Source organism: Neomonachus schauinslandi, chromosome 4, assembly GCF_002201575.2.
Source record: "Neomonachus schauinslandi chromosome 4, ASM220157v2, whole genome shotgun sequence".
NCBI lineage: Eukaryota > Metazoa > Chordata > Mammalia > Carnivora > Phocidae > Neomonachus > Neomonachus schauinslandi.
Window position 1 is genome coordinate 63,075,592 of NC_058406.1, and position 23,148 is coordinate 63,098,739.

A 23,148-nucleotide genomic window follows, 5' to 3' on the forward strand; every position below is an offset into this window, starting at 1 on the left:
TGTATGCATAAGGCTACCTGAAAACTTGCCATACCTCCAGTTACAGGCATACCTCATTTTATTGCTTTATAGGCATACCTTGCTTTCTTGTGCTTTGCATATATTTGTGCTTTTTTACAAATTGAATATTTGTGGCAACCCTGTGTCTTGCAAGTCTATTGGCGCCATTTTCCAACAGCATTTGCTCACTTCATGTCTCTGTGTCATTTTTTGGTAATTCTTGCAATATTTCAAACTTTGTTATTATTATATTTGTTATGCTGATCTGTGATCAGTGATTACAACTCACTGAAAGTTCAGATGATGGTTAGTATTTTTAGCAATAAAATATTTCTTAATTAAGGTATAGAGTTTATTTTTTAGACATAATGCTGTTGCACACTTCAATATGCATAAACACAAACTTTTATATGCACTAGAAAACCAAAAAATTTATTTGACTTACTTTATTGCAATACTCACTTTATTGTTTTGGTCTAGAACCAAACCTGCAATATCTCTGAGTTATGCCCGGACTAGGTTTTTTTCAGACTCTCTAGACTATTTTGTGCAATGCAGTCTTTCTTATCCACTCTTCTTTGTATAAGTAAGTGGCCATCCTTGCTTGGCTATACTAAAGTGCATTTAGAATTACACATCCATTCAGGTTACATTCCTCTCCAGGAGAGAAGGTGTGAGCTGTGCTCTGTCAGAATCTTGTCTATAAAGGGTGACTGTGAAAGGTCCTGCAGAAAGTGGCCTCTTAAATCCTAGATGCTTCACCTCAGCTGTGCTTGCTCACAAAGTAGGCTTCATGCCATGGATCCTGGTACTTTGCAAGTATTGTTGCAGAGAGAAGGAACAATGCTTAACTACGGCCATAACCTGCTCTCAAATAAGGTAAAGAATGTCAGAAGCTGGGACTGTAAGTTATGTGGCATATTCTGAGGGCAGAAATCAATTTCTATGGAACTGGAATGGAACACCTGCCTCATTTAAGGCTACCATATGACACACAGTTTCACAAGTGTTCAGAAAACTTCATTTACAAGACTCAATTAATTCTTGAGTTCCCTCCCTTGGGTAAAACAAAACTGTAGCTATAGTTAAGGCTTTGGTAGCAAGTGGCTTGTGTGACAAGAAATAGAATCAAGGAAAGATCTGCAAAGATGAACATGAAATGGACATTCAGACAAGGGTTTTGGGAAACAGCTGCGTGTTGCTTCTCTCCCTGGCAGATGTCAGTGGCCATCAAGGCCACCTTCTCTCTCACACACCCTCCCACAGTGTCAGGCCTCGAACACAGTTAGAGGTCATATTCTCAGGGTGACATGGACCATCTTTCAGACAGACAGTGAAAAGACATCTTAATGGGGGAAATGAGTCATCTTGAGAGCTAGGTGGAGGATGGGTATACCTTGATAATGGCGTGTTTAACAGGAAGATTCTTTACTCTCATGGCTGCCTCGGCGCACCATCCAGCCCCTGAGAGCTCTGACGGCCCACGGCCCACTGACTACATACCCTTCGGATCCAATTAATGATGGCGCCCACGCCACCTACCAAGCACATTTCCAATTTAAGCGGTCTCCAGCTCTCCACCACCACCCACTTCTCTCCTCCACCTTTCCATTCCTCTCTGTGGGGGTTAGCTAACTAGTTGACTACTTACTAATCCTTCTATTAATGAAGATTTCAGCCTCCCTCTAAGGCCTTACACTGAAATCTGTAAGGATTTGTGACCCTGACAGGGAAAAAATTAGAAAGCAGCCAGCAAAACTTTCCTGAAGGATAGAAATACCCAAGATCTAAAAATTGTCTTATAAGGACGGATTCCACACTCTGAATCCTCCTTTTCTCCTTACCTCCAGCTCCCTGTGATGAAAGATCGGTAACCTTAGGAATAAATGACAAATTCTCTAACAATTAGATTTCTTCCCAGGAGCTCCATGGGGATGCAGGAGTAACTCTGTGGTTGGGGGCTGGGGGGGGCGGTGGGAAGGGGGCAGGTTTTTTGAGCCCCCGATTCTGCCTTTGGCCACCTGGTCCCAGGTTGCCGCGTCCCCGGGCGGCGTGCGCAGGTCAGCGCCGCGCCCCGGCGGTGGTGTGACTCGGAGGGGTGTGACTGCAAGCCCCCCGCGCGCGCCCGCTCCCACCCCCGCACTCTGTGCCCGCCCGCGCAGCGTGACTGGCCGCCGCCGCAGACCCGGCTCCGGGAGGCGCAGAGCGCTGCGCGCTGAGCGGGAGAGGCGAGCGGACTGCTGCTTGGCGGCCGCCGCGCTGTCCTCCCTCCTCCGCTCCCTCCGCCCTTCTCTGGCGGCCGCGCTGCCTGGGAGCCCGGGAAGCCGCTGCTCCAAGCCCGCAGCTCCGGCGCGCGGACCAGCAGCGAGGCGGGGGCGGCGGGAGCGCGGAGACCACAGGCCCCGGGGGCCGGAGAGGGGGCACTGGCTTGGGCGGGCAGAGCTGAGCGTGGGAGTGTTTGCGCGTGAGATCAAGGGCTGCACCGGTGCTCCGCGCGGACCCCGCCAGCCCCAGCCCAGCTCGCCGCAGCCCGGGAACCTCCCCGCCCGTGCCCCAAGGCACGCGCGGCACAGCCATGAACACCAACGATGCCAAGGAGTATCTGGCCCGGAGGGAAATCCCTCAGCTTTTCGAGGTAGGGGGCTAGGGCTGGCAGACGGCCGGGAGGACCCGGGGAAGGCATCTCCGGGCCTGGGGTGGGGGGGTCGGGGGGAGGGAATGGAAGCCGCTCCCCGTCCCACCTTGCCGACACGGGGCGCGGAAGTGAAGGGGCTTGCAGAAGCTCGCTTTCCCGCTTGCCCGGGGTCGTCGCCTTTCCAGCGGGTTGCCGGGGTCCTTGTCCGATGGCTGGGCTTAGAAGCCCGCATCTCGCAGATCAAGTTTCAGCCTTCCAGCAGGGCTCTGGAAGCAGGTTGCCCCCAGTGTACCCCTCGGATGTGTAGGGTGGGCTGCCGGCGGCGGTCGGCCCCGCTTTCTAGGGGCGAGGGCCAGGCCAGGTGGGTACGCTGGCGCACAGGAGCGAGCAGGGTCTCAAAACGGAGGGATCGAGAGCCCTAGCCCCTCCGCGCGCCCAGGGTCAGGACCCCGCGGGGAAGGGGAAGTGTGGACGGAAGTAGCCTTCTGCGGGGACAGCTTGGAGGAGAGAGATGAAGATGTAAAAAACAAATCTAAACCCGTCGAGTGCAGCACTATCTCCCGGGTGGCAGGCTCCCAGCGCTGCTATGCGCTTTCGGTGAATGAACTCCTGAGCACGTTTTCCGTCGCCTTGGAAGGGATCATTCCTTCCTCGCCCTGGCTGTAGCTTTCGCCTGCCTCCTCCAACCCACCTAGAGAAAGCAAGTCGGAGAGAGAGCGGCGAGGCGGACGTGACTCCTGTTGCTGTCTTTGGGGCCGCATCACAGCATCATCTCCACCAGGGACCCAGGGGATAAGGAACACTTTGGGAATGTGGGAGAGGAGGCTTGAGGGATGAACTAAAGGAACCTTGTTAGTTCTAACCGCAGCCTACGTCTCGGAGCCTTTTGCTTCCTTTCCTTCTCTCTATATTTGAATTTTGAAATATTCCTGAGTTCTATGTGGTTTCGGTTAAAACCAAAACCAAAACAAAACAAAACAAAAAATGGAAGCGAGCCAAGCTTCATAGATGGAGCTCCGGCAGATGAATTCCATTCACTGTAAACCTGCCCCCCCCCCCCATTTCTGAAAGATGATAAACTGTAGACTGATCCCATTAAACCAAGGGTCATGAGTTGTTCTTTCTCCTGTTTGGGAGGTTTGTTCTGCTAAAAGGAATTTTAAAACACCATTTGGGAAAAGAATTTGATGCCTGTTTTCCCAGATTGTCTTTAAACTGGGCCACCATAATTGCAGATCTTCATTTTTTTCTCACCTCTGTAAGCCACCGGTTTCAGGTTGGTCTGAAGCCAAGATTCCCAGGTAAACCACACACTGAGCACAAGCCTAGTTTGTGAAACCCAAATCTAGCAAGTGTGTTACTCATGCTTGAAAAGAATCAGGAGGTGTTGCATAAGGACAGGTCTCGGGGGTAGGTAGAGTTCTTAAAGAGTTTTCCTTTTTCTTCTTTTTTTTAATTTTCAAAAAGTAAATATGGAGGGGCGCCTGGGTGGCTCAGTCGTTAAGCGTCTGCCTTCGGCTCAGGTCATGATCATCAAGCCCGCATCGGGCTCCCTGCTCAGCGGGAAGCCTGCTTCTCTCTCTCCCACTTACCCTGCTTGTGTTCTCTCTCTGGCTGTCTCTCACTGTCAAATAAATAAATAAAATCTTTAAAAAAAAAAAAAGTAAATACAGAGCAAAAGAGTTGAAGGTTTTGTCATAAATGTTACTACTGAGATCAATCTCATTTCTATACTTCTAAAATAATAATTAGAAACATCTGCAGGAATGTCACCTGATTGCAAAGTGCTGCTTAATAGTATGTCTGTTTTCTTTATAAATGTGGGTACTATTTTTCCTCCTTGGTAACCACAGAGATTTTTGATGGTTTGTTCATGAAAATCTACACTGTGTATGCAGATAGGTGATAGCTGGCATTTTTATCCAGGTATTATGTTGTTTTGTTTTGTTTTTCTGCATATGAATGGGACATTTTAAAATAGTGTACACCCAGAAAAGGAAGTCTACTCCCTTAGGTGAAATGCAGTAATACAATGTACTTAAATGCAATCCTGGACATTTGGAAGATGGAAAAAGACTTCTGGTGACCTCCAAAGACTCCATCCTACCAGTAAGAATCTATGCCTTATCCAGCAGAAGACAGAAGTAAAACCTGCCAGTTCGCCATGTAATAAGCATAACCAAATGTTTTGTTTCCGAACAGAATTTTCTCTGTCAAACCATAATAATGGTATGTGAAATTTCTAACTATACAGAGTTTATCAATTAGGTATCTATCAAACGAAAAACATTGCCTCAGCTTTAGATTTTAGACACCACTATAGACCACGTAATTGATTATTGGAATCTACATACTGTCAGACAACTAGATGTATTTAACTGACCTTTTCAGATTTTCTCCTGACTTCAGACATCACATGCACTAAATGGGATATCTCTGGTAGGTTCAAGTTTAAAATGTGTTTCTATTTTTAGAGTAAATGTTTAAAATAAAAACCACGTTCCCCTGATATTGTCATGATTTCTTGACTCTAGCTAACCTTAGAGTGTATGTGTTGATCTTCTATTACTGTACCTTCGAGCAGAGATTTAGCAATTAATTTGAATTCTGGTGAAAGTCAAATTAGATTATTCAGGTTCTCTAAGGATTAACTCAAAGAGATGGAATAATAGGTTATCTTGGATCCCTAATGGTGGCTGACTATTAGAAGAAAGGGTTAAAATTATCCATGGAATGGAACTCATTCCTTCTAAAGTCAATACCCTTTGGGGAGTCAGATTTCTTTAGGGAGGTTGGAAGTGTATATTTTCCAGTTAAAAAAAATTTCATTGAGTATGTTCACTCATTTTAGGCAATAATAGGGATTTTTTTTAAAAAAAAGAGAGACCTTGAGTGATTCATATTGTATAGTTGGATTATGTAGGGGGCACAGATAGTCTGGCATTTTGTTTTTATCCCATACCGTATTTTTGCAAGATGTAGAGAGAGGAATATGTGCGTTTGGGAATCAGAAACATTGGGTTGGAATCCTGGGCCTACAAGTTAATGAGTTTGATCAGCTCATTTACATCTCTGAGCCATGGTTTCCTAATCTATAAAATGGGGATAATAATACCACATAGGGCTGAGAGTGCATTGGGTGAGCTAAGGCATACTAAGACACAGGAAGCATTGCCACAGTTAGCTATATTAACATAGGAATGTGAGGAGTTAAACACAATGTGTGTGTCCGTATGTGTGTGTGTCCGTGTGTGTCTGTGTATCTATAACACAGATCTTGACACACAAACTGAATGTGGATGCCCAGATTAGTTTTTTCCTCTCCCTCTGCAATTGAACTCCTCTCAGCACTCTAACCCACACTGTTTGGGATTTGAGAGAACAAATGTACCTGGAAAGAACTGCCTACCACTTGGAGCAAATTGTACAAGAATAATTTGAAAATAAAATATTGTATTTAGCAAAGATGTCAGCCTTTCAAAGAGTGTGTGTGTGTGTGTTGTACATTAATAATGTATATTGGTGATAATAATTCTCTGTGCTTTTTCCATGAAATACTGTAAAGGAAAACAGTTTGTGCATCAGTCCAGTTCCCAGGAATCAGCATTTCCAAATTTGTAGCATTTTTAGAAACTACTACATGTGACACATTGGACACCAGGTTTTCCTCTGTAACCTGAACGGATATTGTGGTGATTTATTATGTATCAAATAGCATTTTTTTTAAGTCTCAGACTATGTTTTGAGTAAAATATTTTTCCTAATTAGAAAACAGTCCAGGGGCGCCTGGGTGGCTCAGTCATTGAGCGTCTGCCGTCGGCTCCGGTCATGGTCCCAGGGTCCTGGGATCAAGCCCCACATCAGGCTCCCTGCTCAGCAGGAAGTCTGCTTCTCCCTCCCCCACTCCCCTTGCTTGTGTTCCTGCTCTCTTGCTATCTCTCTCTGTCAAATAAATAAATAAAATATTTTTTAAAAAAAGAAAGAAAACAGTCCAATATGCACCTACCATGTGCCGGGGACAGTGTCAGGGGCTAGAGACTGAAAAATAAAAAAGACCCACTCTGGGTTGTTGAAGAGTTTACAGTTTAGAAGATGAGACCAGCACATAAACTGATGGTTTCAGTATAAATGACAGGTAATATTTTTTTTTAAAGATTTTATTTATTTATTTGAGAGAGAGAGAATGAGAGACAGCACGAGAGGGAAGAGGGCAGAGGGAGAAGCAGACCCCCTGCTGAGCAGGGAGCCCGATGTGGGACTCGATCCCAGGACTCCAGGATCATGACCTGAGCCGAAGGCAGTCGCTTAACCAACTGAGCCACCCAGGCGCCCCAAGATTTTTTTTTTTTCTGGGTAATACGGAATGCTAGGAAGAGGTCCACAAGCCAACGTGGGAGCTCAGAGGAGGCTTCCTGATCATAATAATATTAATGGGAACCACCAATTCTATTGAGTATTTACTATGCGCCAGGCCCTCAATATGCACTTTACAAATATTACATTTTTAATCCTTAAAAAACTCTCTAAGAGGGGCACCTGGGTGGCTCAATCCTTAAGCATCTGCCTTCGGCTCAGGTCATGATCCTAGGGTCCTGGGATTGAGCCCCACATCGGGCTCCCTGCTCAGTGGGAAGCCTGCTTCTCCCCCTCCCGCTCCCCCTGCTTGTGTTCCCTCTCTTGCTGTGTCTCTCTTTATCAAATAAATAAATAAAAAATCTTAAAAAAAATCTCTGAGGTAGGTAAAACATTTTACAAATGAAGAAACTAAGGCTCGGAGCCTTTAAGAATGGGTAAGAATATGACAAATAATGACTGGAGCACTTTTATACACTGCACTTTATCTCACTTTGATAGGGTGCCTCCATTTTAAACTATGTAGTTGTCTGAATTGTTTAAAAGGCAGAGAATGCTGAGCTGAACACTAATGGTCGAGAATTTAGGGGCTTTCTTAATTACTCAGCAGGTCATAATTCCAGCTCTAATTGTTCATTAAAAAAACAAATGCGAAGACCAAAAGCAACCCAGAATTTAAAGATGGGACATACAACTCTTCTAACAAAGGTGATTTTAAAACCTATATTACATGGGCATATTTTGTTGTTGTATTTCAGAGCCTCTTGAATGGACTTATGTGTTCTAAGCCTGAAGACCCGGTAGAGTACTTGGAAAGTTGTTTACAGAAAGTTAAGGAATTAGGTGGCTGTGACAAGGTGAAGTGGGATACGTTTGTCAGCCAGGAAAAGAAGACCTTACCTCCGCTCAATGGAGGACAGTCACGGAGATCCTTTCTAAGAAATGGTAATGTATACGTAGAATAATGGTTTATAGTTACAGCAGTTCTTTTTAAAACACACCATATAGACTATAGGTAGTTACTTGTTTTATTAGGTTTCCAAAAGCCTAGAAAGATATTTGACCCTGGAACATGATTAATCTCTCTGCTCCAGATTCTCATCACGTTTGTGATAAGACAAAAGCACATGCCACTGTCCAACACTTCCCTAAAGGCTTAATGAAATTTTGTCTTTCTGACTTTATTATTTTGCAATATGAATTACATTAGCAAACTATGAATTTTTCTTAAAATTGCAAATAAGAGTTCCCCAAATAAATGGATAGACAAAATAGTTATTATGTAATAATTAAACATTCCTTAATTAGCTGGGAGGAGCTTGGCATAATATGTTTCCAAACTCAGAGTTCATATTAGTGCATCTGCATAAATGCATATTAAGTTCATACTAGTTAATCCAACAAGTATTTATTAAGCAGCTACTGAATGCAACATAATAGATTAGGCATTTGGATGCTATAAAAGAAGTAGAAGACATGAACTTGTCTAGCAATTTTAAGAATAGTTTGGAACTAAGAACTGGAGTTCACTAGAGGAGATTCATGGTATATTCTGATAGCTTTCTGAACTACATGCTTATCAAAATTAGTGGTTCAACATCAGCCAACCACCTTTTAGGCTCTGGTTGAAGTAAAATCGTATGTGCAAAATGGAATCATTTCCAATCAGGGGAAACTAAGTTTATTCTTTCCCAGTGGCCAAGATCATTATAATTTCAAAATTTACATCACTTTCAAAAATTGTACCATGAAATGTTTGCAGCATTTATAATACAAGTCTTACTAGTATTTGTAACAAATACAAGAGGGAAATAAACTTCTGTTTATTTTACTTAGTCATGATCTGCTTAGATTTTATTTGAATGCAGTGTAGGGGAAAAGACATAGTGTGTTAATTTTTAAGAAACACAAAGGGTAAGCAGAAACAACATTTTCTCAGAAGCATCTCCAGAGAGCAGACTCCTTCCCTGTCCATGCAGGAATCATCACTAGTTGATAGAGGCCTGAATGCTCAAGTGACAGTTACCTCTGAGGCACACCACTTAGTAAATTTCTGCTTGGGTGAACAAAATGACTTTTTCATGGGCTTGAAGGGTTCAAGTACCTTCCCAAAACGGCTAACTTACTTTCCTGGGTTGTTATACTGTTAGAATCTGGCTCAGTGTTAAATACGTCTGCCACACCCTTGTTTAATTAAGTGAGGTTAAGTATAGGGAATCGTTTCCAAACCTTAAAGCACTGACAAACCTCAGGTATTACTGGATTTAATCTAAAATATTTTTACATTTTTAAATTTAAATCTAAGAGGATATTATATCCCCTTAGTTCAAAAGCTGCTCTCAGACTGGGTATGAAAAGTGACTGTTTTGCAACAAAATAAAATCCGAATGCTTCTATTTCATACTGTTACTTGGCTTGATTATACATAGAAGTCAGCAGGCCAAGTGTGTAATAGAGAACAGGGGAGACTGTGGTCAAATAAGTGAGAACAGTCATTGTCTAAAGGCAGTCATGTACAAATTTTGGAAAAAGGTTGAGCTGAACAAAACACATCTACGGGGCTGTATTAGGCCCACAAATGACCAGTTTGGAACTCCTGAGTTAGCAGGATAAGCTAAAACAGGAATGGAAAATGTAGGTTTAACTTTCATTAGAATTACAATTGTTTATTAATTTTAGAATCTCCATACCTACTAATACTTTACCAGAATTCTTCTCAGAGATCTTTTAATCATCAAATAGAACCTTTCAATGTACTATGATGACAAGAATGTCTTATTACATTTCTGTATCTAGGACACATGCTGAAAGACAGAGAATGGTTTCTAAATGGACTTTTCTGTAATAATAACATTTTATTTTCTGAAATGCTTTACATACTTGTGTTTTGTAAGTTTTAGCTATAATTTATGGAATATATTATTAAATTAAAGGAAACTGATAACTTCCCAGTAACTTAAAGCATTATTATTTCTAGAAATAAAAATGATTCATGCATATTTTGCTGAAATATTGATATAGCTATGCTAATATATAATTATCATGAAAAATTATTCTATGAATTAAAACATTTTAATCATTTAGGCAAATTACTTTCATACATAAAGATATGATAAAAAAGCGAGGATAAATTATTGACTGAAAAGACTGTATTATCAATGTAAGATAAGCATCCATTTTTTTTTCTGCCATATGTACCCAATTGAACAAATAATTAGTTGTGAATAAGAGTTCTAATCCCATAGCTCCAAATGTCCATAGAGCTTCTGTTCTGGAATATCTCATTGTCATCTTATACTCAACATGTTTAGAAGCAAGCATAGCATATTTGCTTCAAAACCAGCACTTCCTTCTTTTCTTATTTCGATGAAGTCAGAGAGTCAGTTGAGCATTAAAATAACCATTTATTGGGGCGCCTGGGTGGCTCAGTTGGTTAAGCGACTGCCTTCGGCTCAGGTCATGATCCTGGAGTCCCTGGATCGAGTCCCGCATCGGGCTCCCTGCTCGGCAGGGAGTCTGCTTCTCCCTCTGACCCTCCTCCCTCTCATGCTCTCTGTATCTCATTCTCTCTGTCTCAAATAAATAAATAAAATCTTTAAAAAAAAAATAAAATAAAATAAAATAAAATAAAATAACCATTTATTGGGCACTACTATTGTCAGACATTCTTTTAGGACTGAAGATGTAGCCACTGAGAAAGAACAAACATGCTAACCTGCCCTGTTGGAGTGACCTAGAGGGTATTATGCTAAGTGAAATAAGTCAGTTAGAGAAGGACAAATACAACATGATCTCACTCACGTGTGGAATTTTTGTTTGTTTGTTGTTTTTTTTCACTCGTGTGGAATTTAAAACAAACAAACAGAAACAGAATCCTGAATACAGAGAATAAACTGATGGTTGTCAGAGGGGAGGTGGGTGGAAGGATGGGTGATATAGATACAGGGGATTAAGAGTACACTTATCTTGATGAGCACTGAGAAATGTATAGAATTATTGAGTCATTACATTGCACACCTGAAACTAATAAAACACTGTGTTAATTATACTTCAATTTAAAAAATAAAATATTAGGGGCGCCTGGGTGGCTCAGTCGGTTGAGCGACTGCCTTCGGCTCAGGTCATGATCCTGGAGTCCCGGGATCGAGTCCCGCATCGGGCTCCCTGCTCCGCGGGGGGTCTGCTTCTCCCTCTGACGCTACCCTCTCTTGTGCTCTCTCTCATTCTCTCTCTCGCAAATAAATAAAATCTTTAAAAAAAATACATTAGGGGCACCTGGGTGGCTCAGTCGGTTGAGCGACTGCCTTCGGCTCAGGTCATGATCCTGGAGCCGCGGGATCGAGTCCCGCGTCGGGCTCCCTGCTCGGCGGGGGGTCTGCTTCTCCCTCTGACCCTCTTCCCTCTTGTGCTGTCTCTCATTCTCTCTCTCAAATAAATAAATAAAATCTTTAAAAATAAATAAATAAATAAAATCTTTAAAAAAAAAAAATGCAGGGCGCCTGGGTGGCTCAGTCGGTTAGGCGACTGCCTTCGGCTCAGGTCACGATCCTGGAGTCCCAGGATCGAGTCCCGCGTCGGGCTCCCTGCTCGGCAGGGAGTCTGCTTCTCCCTCTGACCCTCCCCCCTCTCGTGCTCTCTCTCTCTATCTCATTCTCTCTCGCAAATAAATAAATAAAAAATCTTTTAAAAAAAAAGAATACAGTATCTAATATATATATAACCTACGCAGTATGTGTTAAGTGACTGTTTATGTTAGTGGTCAGGCTTCTGGTCAACAGGAAACTATTAGTGGTTAAGATCTGGGGGAGTCAGGGGCGCCTGGGTGGCTCAGTCGTTAAGCATCTGCCTTCCACTCAGGTCATGATCCCAGGGTCCCGGGATCGAGTCCCGCGTCGGGCTCCCTGCTCGGCGGGGAGCCTGCTTCTCCCTCTGACCCTCCCCCCTCTCGTGCTCTCTTTCTCTCTCTCATTCTCTCTCTCAAATAAATAAATAAAATCTTTAAAAAAAAAAAATCATGCTGTTTTAAAAAAATAAAATAAAATAAAAATAAAATATTAAAATACATTAAAAAGAAATGTAAATACTATAGGAGTGTAGATAGTGAACACTCTATACAGGTATGATATATATGTATCATATACATATATGGTATATACATAAAAATTATGTATATATTATATATATACATCATATGTGTATAAATCATATACCTGTATGGTATATACATAAAAATTATATAGAATATAATGCTGAGGTTATTTTTTAAGAATTTTTATAAGAGATGTTAATCAGGAATAATTGTTGAAATAAAAATAATAGAGTTGGTGATCATTTTGAATATGGAATAAAAAAAATTGATGGTGAAAAAAATAAATATATAATTAGAAACACAGTGGGTGCTATAGGAAATACCATATGCTATAGGATCAACCATATTAACGGGGGAATGGATTCAACCTAGGCTGGGGTTCAGGGTAGATTTCCTGGAAGAAGTGATATGCTAATGCTTGGAGACAGAAAGCTGAGTGGGTGTTAGCTAAAGAAAGATGGAGGAGTTTGAGTAGCTACCAGGGAATAGAGAATAGGAGTTCCTGACATAGAGGAAGAGGGTATGATATAGACAGGAGTGAGAGAAGCCCACTATTTCTGGAGCAGAAGAGAGAAGGCAGAAGGATGCTATATGAAATGCAGTGTTTTCCTTATTCATTTAGACTTGAAACCTGGTAATTGTTTTTGTAATATCACCTCCTTTCATGTCACAGATCCCAATTGTAACCATGTTCTTCATATCTACCACTTGTGTCCATTTCCCGTGCCTCTAAGTGAAGCCCTCATTTCTCACCTGTGCATTACTGTACCTGACTCTTAGCTGTTATTCTTTCTGCTCCTCATCTCCCTACTCAATCCCTTCTAACCATCACCAGATTAATCTTCCTAAAAAACATATTTCATATTTAATTATGTCACTGCTCTACTCACCCCCTCCCAAAAAACAACACACCTCTCTGCTGGCTTTCTACCAGGTTAAAGCTAAACCCTTTACCGTGGTGGTCAAGGCCCTCTATCCTGTGGCCACACTCTGCCTACCCATCTTCTGGCTTTTCTCTATGGGAAGTCATCTATTCTCTTTGTTAACAATTCGACAAATATTTATTGGACACTGACTATGTGCCAAGCATAGTTTTAGATCCCAGGGATACAGTTCCAGATAAGTAAGGTCCCTGCTTCGTGGAACTGAACATTCTAATGGGAGAAGACAAACAGTAAATGGAGACTTCTCAGATGGTGAAATAGTAGATGCTATGTAGAGCATTGTTAGAGTAGTGCCCTGGAAATTAGGTGGCTACTCGAGATTAAAAAGTCAGTGAAGTTCTCTTATAGGAGGTGTCATTTGAGCTGAGGTATGAATGGCAAGCAGCAGATAGCCATGGGATTGCATTGGGAAAAGCATTTCAGGCAGTGGATTGTGGGGACAATTTAGAAGCAGGCAGACCAGTAAAGAGTCTATTATAGCAGTCTGGGTAAATGATAGTGGCTTGGGCAAGAGTTGTAGTAGTGGAGATGAAGATAAATATATGCATTTGGGATATGTTTTGGAGATAACATCTATGGCAATAGATGTGAAGAGTGAGGGAAGAAAGTAGTTGAGGATAATGCCTAGAGTTTTGCCCTGTGTTGGGTGAAGCAATTCAATTTCAGGCAAAACAGGATACTGTTGTCAGTGCCTTTCCTATCATAAACCCTTCCCAGAATTTTCTAAAGAATATCCACTATCATTGCAGACTATTCTCCTCCTCTCGTGGAACTAAAGTGAGTCCAGTGGGTTAGTAGTCAATATCCTCATTTATCAACAGAGCATGAGAAGTTCTACCAGATCAACACCCCAGAAAGAGATATAAGCATGATGCCATGCTAAAATCCAGTAGTCCCCATAGCTAAATCCCTCATGGAAAGCCAAGTGGTCTCCTGTTTCTTTTATGCAGGTGCCTTTTGGATCATTAGGGCTTCTCTGGGCCCCCCAGAATAGTGACACACAGGGTGAGGAAGGAAGGAGCCATGAACTACAGGAACCATGGCTGAGCCTTGAACAACACGGGAGTTAGCAGCTGCATAAGGTTGTGAAAGTTGTGAGCTTGTATACTACATAACTCTAGGGAGCACCATTTGCAGAGATCAGGATATATACAAACTACAAGCAAGATTAGGCAGTACTTAAGAAGGTTCCTCTGAACAGGGGTTGGCAAACTATAACCCATGACCTGGGTCTGACTCTTTACCTGTTTTTATAAATAAAGTTTTATTGTAACACAAGCTCATCCATTTGTTTTTATATTGTCTATGACCACTTTCCTGCTACCATGGCCAAGTTGAGTATGAGACTGTTAGAAGTTCAAAATATTGAATGTCTGGCCCTTTAAGAAAAAGTTTGCATACCACTTACAGGATGGGGTCTTCTTCCAGTTGAAAAAAACCAAACTCATTTAGTTTGAAAAATTTCCTCTACTAATGGGCTAAGTACAAAAAATGTTTTATTATGCTTTATTTTTCCCGTTTCAAAGTTATCTTACTCTTTTGCAGTAATGCCTGAAAATTCAAACTTTCCATATCGGCGGTATGATCGGCTCCCTCCAATCCATCAATTCTCCATAGAAAGTGATACGGACCTCTCTGAGACTGCAGAGTTAATTGAGGAGTATGAGGTTTTTGATCCTACTAGACCTCGACCAAAAATCATTCTTGTCATAGGTATGAGGACAGAAAGCAAAATTCTTATGCTATTGCTATAGAGATTATGTTAATTATATGTATTTGCAAATACTAAGTTGGGTAATGACAAATAGAAACAAAAGTTCAAGAGACAGTAGATAGAAGTATTTTTAGCATAATTTTCAATAAAACAGAATTATTATAATTATATAATCTAATGCCTATTGCACTTTTATAGAATCTCATTACAATGTCCTAGAAATTCTCTATAATGAATTGGAAGTATTAATCTCCTCAAGATTTATTGTCCTATGGTTTTATCTGTTTAACTTTTAACAACATAAGTGAATCCATTAGAAGTTTTCTAAACATAGTATTTTTTTTGTTTTTTTTTATGTTTTGTTAATCACCATACATTACATCATTAGTTTTTGATGTAGTGTTCCGTGATTCATTATTTGCATATAACACGCAGTGCTCCATGCAGAACGTGCCCTCCTTAATACCCATCGTCAGGCTAACCCATCCTCCCATCCCCCTCCCCTCTAGAACCCTCAGTTTGTTTTTCAGAGTCCATCGTCTCTCATGGTTCATCTCCCCCTCTGGTTTCCCCCCTGCTATCTTCTTCTTCTTCTTCTTCTTTTTTTTTTTTAATAAACATGATATGTTTTTTTCTTTTTAACTCAACAAATTGAATTTTTATTCACTATTAACTTTAGAGGGTAATAATAATAATAATATGTTGGTAACAACTCATATAAATGAAATCTTGCATATGGCAAACTGGCACCTAAAATAAAGTCTAAGTTTTGATGTTTCAGACAGGCAAATCTAATAGAATAGTGTTTTACACAGCACATAACATCTAAGTATTAATCAAAATAATAATAAAAGTTACTTTTTAACATTGCTTACTATGAATGAGTATGAAATTACTAGTCTGATATCATTTCACAAGGAATGGATATGGAAAATGTTGAAAGTCTTTTGCAAAATGCATTTTTGACCATTCTTGCAAATTCTAACTTCCTCAAAATCTGTAAAAATCATGAGGAGACCTGTGAACATGCAATATGTTATCATTGTCTCACATTCCAGTTTCACTCAGCTTTCACAGAGATGACCAAAAGTGAAAATCGAGTGTGAAATGTTCAAAGCTCTTCTTGTCAGTAACGTTAACAGAGGGCAAAATGAATACAGCCCCCATGCAAATAAGTACTATTTCCAGGAGATATAATGATGATGGCAACTAGGAAAAAAGCATCTAAATAAACACACCAAGCTATAACAAGAATTTAAGTTCACCAGAGTAGAAGGAGTGACATTGGTCCATCTCTCAGTGTAATGAAAATGAAATTGCAAATATATTTAACCCTGAATTGTTTAAAATAATATTGTAGGAAGAAAGTATAGAAAGTCTCTTTCTAAAAGTCATTATTCTTACGACGTATGGTAGCCACCATTATGCCATAAATCTCTTACTGTTCTTGAAAATGGAATGTTGTCTGTATATGCTTAAAAGTTTGAGGTCCTTACCTAGAGGATAAGGAAATCCTTTATTAAAACATAGAGCTACAGGTGAAGAATAATTGGAAATTATTTTGCTATTTTGTGATGAAATATTCTTTCAATTTTATTTTTCTTGTTGCTGTTACTAAAATTTTGGTGATTATTAATAGGATAAACAAATGGAGGCTTGTTTGTCCATGAAAAATGTGTAATACCAAAATGCTCTTGTGTAAAACAACACATACATGAATTTTTTGTGCACTGTGAATTTTATATGAAAATGACTAAAATATTTCAATAAACTAAGATCTTTGGAGAAGATATAAATGCTTCAAATCTCCTCCGCTTCAAAGAACTCCACAGTTCTTTTTTACTCAGTAAAATCAACTGGCTTCCCAAGAGTGTGATGGTTTTAGGCTTACACACTATAAAGTTTTATGTATTCCAGGAATGATGCAGAACCAATGAGTGTAAATAACTTCTAGATTTTAGAGGATTGAGATACGAGAAGAAAGGAAAAACCGTACTTTAGGTTATCTGAGAAAATTGGGGCAATTTTATGATTTTTGAGGAATTATAATTGTACCTGAAGCTTACAAATTTTATTGGTACCAGCCTAAAAAAGGAGTGGAGGAGGTGCAGATACCCACATGGTATTACATTCAAATAAACAAAATTTCCTTTCTGATGATGCAGAATTTTTATTAAAGCCAGCCTTCTTGGCACAGACATGAATCTCTCTTATGTTAATTATAAAATCTAAGAATTAGATGGATCCTAATATTTATAAGTATTAGAGATAAATAAATAGAGTAAGATTAAGCTCACTCTGGTTTCAGAGAGAAGAACATGAAATTAATTTGTTAATCAAACCCATCTAATAAATTAATGTTATTCTCTTCCACTGTACTACTCATGTTTGTGTTGTCTGTTATTTGCTTCCATTAGTTGACAAAAATTTTTTTCCCGAAGGTGCCATAACTTTCCTAGCATGCTTGATTTTTTGTTTAATTCAGTGGGATTTATAATCTCTTAGTTTGATGGTTTATGAGATAAAGTGTGGAAATACAGTTTATGAAAGATAACTTTCATTCTTCAAGGATCAAATCAGCTCAAATTTGATGGAGTTATTCATATAATTTTTTATTTCAAGCCAATCCATGAACTGCACCATAGGTTAATAGGCCAGAAACAGCCATTTAGAACCAAAACTTACTTTTTATTTGCAAAGTAATGAATTTAATCTAGTAGTAGTTCATAATGTTAAATCTAATAGGATAGGATTTAGAGTTTCTTAGAATGGTTGAACATGCAAACAAATTCCTATCCTGATTTTAATAAAGCAGCAAAAAGGGGAAACCACATGTTATCAGGTGTATTACTTGGTATTGGGGTTAAATGATTCTCATAGATCTTAGAATTCTGTGCTTTAAAAATTTTATTTTTATTTATGAATTTTTTAAAGATTTATTTGAGAGGGAGAGACAGAAAGAGCAAGCAAGGAGCCTGAGGCGGGGCTCCATCCCAGGACCCTGAGATCATGACCTGAGCCAAAATCAAAAGTCAGACACTTAACTAACTGAGCCACCCAGACGCCCCTGCACTTTAAAATTTTTAAAGAGGAAATAAGCCCTGGCCAACTGTGTCTACTCATTCAGAACTCTTCTCAGAAAAAACAAAACACCTGTCTTTCTTTTTTACTTATACCATTTGCAAAAAATAATTACTAAATAATTATATATAAAATTACTTCTACTCCCCCCCAAAAGCTTGATATATTGAATTAGTAGGGAGAACATCAACTCACTTTTCTATTGAATTTTTTTTTCAATATTACTTAATAAATTATAATTATTTTCAGTGAGTATTACCAAAACATTTCATTCCTTATTAGACATTAACCTTTAGAAATATTTTGTCTATAGTCAATAACTTATGCTTAAATACTTGAAAATATTTCATTTTGGTAATTACTAAGAAGTAACAAATCGGGGCACCTGGGTGGCTCAGTTGGTTAAGCCTCTGACTTCAGCTCGGGTCATGATCTCAGTGTCCTGGGATCTAGCCCAGAGTCATTGGGCTCCCTGCTCCAAGAGAAGTCTGCTTTGCCCTCTTATTCTCCTTTATCCCTCCTTCTCCCCCTGCTCATGCTCTCTCTCTCTCCCATGTAAGTAGAGTCTTTAAAGAAAAAAAAAAGTAACAAATCAAAATCAGGCTGGGCTGATTGCTATGTGCTTTATTTAGAAATTTGTTCAGATTTTAGATTCTAGTTAGTCTAGATTGTTTAGAAATATAAATTAAAATAATCCAATATGATTGGAAATAAAATCTGAGGCATATATTTTATAATTATTTTAGGACTTAAGCTTCTGAAAAGTAAATGGTAATTATCAACGATTAGTATTGAGTAAGGTTGCAAAATGTTGATTACTTCATACTAATATATTACAAAATTGAAATTATCATGAGCTCTATGAAACTGTTCTGCTTTAAGAACCTATTCCATTCATTCTGTATTCATTACATAAAACTTCTGTGGAATTTAAAGGAGATGAAGCAAGGAGACCCATGAACGGAGTTAAGAAAAAAAAAGATTTAAATAAACTGTCAATATTGATGTCCCTTTGGGTTTAAAAATAATAGTTACATTTCACCAAATTGCACATTAGCTCTTTGTTGGCATGGAACACATGTCTGTTATTTTGGTCATTGTCTCTTGTGTCCCATAGATTTTTCTTTGATTATAAAGGAAAAAACAATTAGGTTTTACAAAGGAGAACATGAAACAATTTCTTTCAACTGCATTGTCCAATTTTCTAAATTAGTTATTTACAAAAATAAGTAAAGGAAAAGGTGTCTCTTTCCTCTAATAAAGTTGATCGTCATTCTGTCCTTCCCTTGGCTAGTCTACACTTGCTTTGCATTCAGAGTTAGCACCGAGAATGGCACGAGCGTGGAGTTGCCCACTCTGCTGTTGGTGATCTAGACTCTGCATCTCAAGGCAGGGGTAGTAGCTGTATAAAAAGGAGTTTCTTCTTGTATCAGAAGGTCACAATTTTGCCTATTTTAACTGATAGGTGGTCCAGGAAGTGGAAAGGGTACTCAAAGTTTGAAAATTGCAGAACGTTATGGATTCCAATACATTTCGGTGGGAGAATTATTACGAAAGAAGATCCACAATACCAGCAGCAATAGGAAATGGAGTCTTATTGCCAAAATAATTACAACTGGAGAATTGGCCCCACAGGTACTGCTGTGTAATTTGCTTCTATTCTGCAAAGATTTTTATAGCAGTGGTGAGTGTAAGCTTAACTGTGTTTTTTCATCTTTTTTTTTTAATTTGTAAAAGGAGACGACAATTACAGAGATAAAACAGAAATTGATGCAAATACCCGATGAAGAAGGCATTGTTATCGATGGCTTTCCAAGAGATGTTGCCCAGGCTCTATCTTTTGAGGACCAAGTAAGAATATCTCTATATTTTAAATGACCTATTTTTGCTTAAAACTTTGAGATTAAAAAAAAAGATTTCTTGGAAGACTTGCTGTTGTTCTGAAAGAATTCTGGTCTGAAAACAGGAAAGTACATCAGTATGGATTAGCAGAAGGTCATTTCCTTGGCATGCACGCCTAAAAATTGGAGACCATCTCTGCCAAAAAAATAAAAACTAATAATAGAATTCATGATTTTTATCTAAAAAATGCAAATCTCTCTGAATTTTTTTCAAAATACTTTACCTAAGATTATGTTTTGAATCTTTAATTACTTAAAACAAGCCTGTCCATACTGCCCAGCAATATAAAACACCACCCTGTACTTATATTGTTACCAAATTAGGAAGCCCTCTTAACTGGGGTGTAAATTACTAAACCACCTACCTATAACAAGGTAGGGTTCAGGTAGCCGAAGTTTACTCAAATTTCAGTAGACTATGCATGCTCAACACCTAATATGTACATTTTTAAGGGAAATAAATCAATTAAGATATTTTGCATATCTATTGAATCTTTGAGAAGGAGGGTGACTGATTTTTCATGTAAAATTTTAATTACAAAAATAACACTGTGGTCATAAAAATTTTAAGTCCAGTGTAAAAAGTGAAAGTTCATTAATACCCTTATTCCATTCCACTGCCCTCCTCTCCTAAGAAATAGAAACACTGTTAAGCTGGTTATAGATCCTTCTAGGCTATTTTCTGTACATTAAACACACACACAGCCATGCATGTACATGTGTGCATGCTCATATACAAATGCATTTTTAATTTTCATAGCTATTTCCAAATGGTCCTCCAAAAAAGACTTTTCCAAGTTATAGTCCCATCAACATTGAATGAAGTATATTTCTCCAGATCCTTTCCAACCAGATAGAATTCATAGTTAAGATTTTTGCCAACCTGATAAGTAAGAAACAGTATTTCATCTTTTAAATGTACATTTCTTGAGTTACTACTAGAGTTAAGTACACTTTCAGATACTTTACTGGTGATTTCTATTTCTCATGTAAATTATCTGCTTTCCTTTGCCTATTTTTTCTATGGACTTGTTTATCTTTTTCTTAGCTTTTAACATATTACAGATATGATATCAGAGAGAACAAAGTCAAATCAGATGTAAATTTGTATGTCATATAAAAGAAGTCTGGTGTTAGGCCGTTCAAAGCCAGAAGTCGGCTTCATAAAGCCTCTCTGAATATTCAGGTTAACTGTTTGGGGACATCTGTTGTGCTGGAATGTCTTTCTCCCCTCCTCAGGTTTCTCTTTCCCGCAGTAGTCCGGAACCTTCCATGCTTTCTCAGTTTAAGGATTTGGTTCTAATTGCTCAGGCCTTGACGAGAGAAAAACTAGAAAAATCAATTTGTTGTTGTTGCCTCACCCGATGTTGCTGTTGAAAATGGGTACTGTGGCAGTTGTTTTATGTGAGTCTTGGCTATTAGTGGAGGCCCAAGAGAGCCAAGGCAGGCATCCCCACTCAAACCCAGTCCCCCCTATGTATTGAATAACATGCATTTGGTGGGCACAAGCAGCAGGAGCTTCTTGATTTTTCTTCTCTCTTGCCTTTCGAACGTGCTGTGAGTCTCTTTCTTCTCCCCTGAATAATAACTCAGGTAGATCTCTTAGCTTTCCTGGTCACTTTAAAATATTAACAGACAGGGGCTACTGGGTGGCTCAGTCGGTTAAGGGTCCAACTCTTGATTTCAGCTCAGGTCATGATCTCAGGGTCGTGGGATGGAGCCCCAGGTCAGACTCTGTGCTCAGTGGGGAGTCTGCTTGAGATTCTTTCCCCCTCCCTCTCCTTCTGCCCCTCTGCCCCTCCCCCCTCTCTTAAATAAAAAAATAAATGAATCTTTCAAATAGTAACGGATAGTTTCACTTTCCGGTAATAAAAAGCCCAGTCCCCAATTATATCTCAATAAAGCTGGGGAAAATTTTTTTCATTAAAAAAAAGAAGTCCAATATGAAATGAAAACTTCAGTTTTCCATTCAGTTTGACATGTCTTCTTGGACCTGGTTCAGCCTCAGGAATCCAAAGTGATGTCTCAGACTCCTGAAATTCTCCCTCACGTGACTTACAGTGGGGCAGGTAGTGGGGAAGGGGTAGGAAGCGTGTAGCTCTCTGCCAACACTCTGGATGTCTGACCAGTCTCCATTTTCTCTTACAAAGCCTGCACATGGGTGATGGGCCAGGGGTCATAATACTGGTTGGGGACACCTGTTAACAAGTTCTATAAAATGGTCTGGTATCTCTCTGTAAGACATGCAGTCACTTGCATTTGCTGTTCTCAGCCATTCGTCCGAGGCTGGAAAAGTCCAGTCTGACATCTTTCTTAGGCTGGCGTTGTAACAGCCTAGAGGTTCTTGGCCACTGCAAGCAGAACGATTGTGCTGAGGTTGATGCCACCACAGCTGAGCTCCCAGAGTTCAGAGGGTGCAGAGGCAAAGCTGAAGTGTTTATGTAAAGCAAAGTGTTAGGGTCCACCCTGATTACTCCGTACCCTATGTAGGCTTAAGCTCTTGTGGTGTCTGTTTTTCTGGTACCATTCCTGACACCAAATGGGTGAGGGTTTTCCCTACCAATTCTCCAGTCCTCAACACAAACAAGATGTCTGATCATTGCATTCAATTCTAACACTAACTATCCGAGTTAGTATGGACCCTACCGGTTATGGGCTCAGTCCCACAAGACTGCCCCCACAGTCTTGAGGTCAGTCACAAGTTCTAGAGGCCACCTGTATTTCTGTCCAATCACCTATAAATTCTGGGGTTCCCACAACACCCTCATCAGTTTCGATAATTTGCTAGAATGACTCACAGAACTCAAGAAAATGCTTTACTTACATTTAGGGGATTATGACGAAGGTACAACTCAGAAATAGCCAAACGGAAGAGATGTGTAGAGCACAGTGTGGGATTGGGAATGCAGAGCTTCCATGTTCTCTCTGGGTGCACCACCCTCCCAGCACTTCAGCATGTTTACCAACCCAAAAGCTCTCCAAACATCATTGCTGAGTTTTTCTAACCCAATCTCTCTCCTTCTGCCTGGAGACCAGGGAATGGGGCTGAAAGTTCCCACCTTCTAATCTCATGTTTGGTCTCTCTGCCAACAAACTCCAATAGTTTGACATTATTTTGGGCCCCACCTAAGTCACTTCACTAGCTTAGACTGAGGTATGGTCAGAAGGTGTTCATTATGAACAACAGAAGACAGTCCTATCACTCAGGTAATTCTGAAGGTTTTAAAAGCTCTGTGCCAGGAATCAGAGACAACAACTAAATATATATTTTTCATTATACCACAACTCCACAAGGTTTTTCTTTAATTAGCTCTTTTGTGTGTGCCTGTGGACCCATATATACATGCATGCAGAAATTTTCCCCAAGACTTCCTCACAGGTCCAGGGCGTAAGAAGAGATGGATTTCTTATATCGGCCATATATACTGATG

The 23,148-nt window shown here is 39.8% G+C and overlaps 1 protein-coding gene across 1 annotated transcript in view; it reads left to right on the forward strand.

Moving 5' to 3' along the window:
* Nucleotides 1-2,575: 2,575 nt before the first annotated feature.
* The window catches only part of AK5 (adenylate kinase 5), a 238,586-nt gene continuing 218,013 nt past the window's right edge, over nt 2,576-23,148 (forward strand). The window contains exons 1-5 of the mRNA XM_021678135.1: nt 2,576-2,635; nt 7,747-7,933; nt 14,567-14,734; nt 19,282-19,451; nt 19,554-19,667. Coding sequence (XP_021533810.1) covers nt 2,576-2,635; nt 7,747-7,933; nt 14,567-14,734; nt 19,282-19,451; nt 19,554-19,667 — 699 coding nt within the window. The remainder of the gene's footprint in view (nt 2,636-7,746; nt 7,934-14,566; nt 14,735-19,281; nt 19,452-19,553; nt 19,668-23,148) is intronic.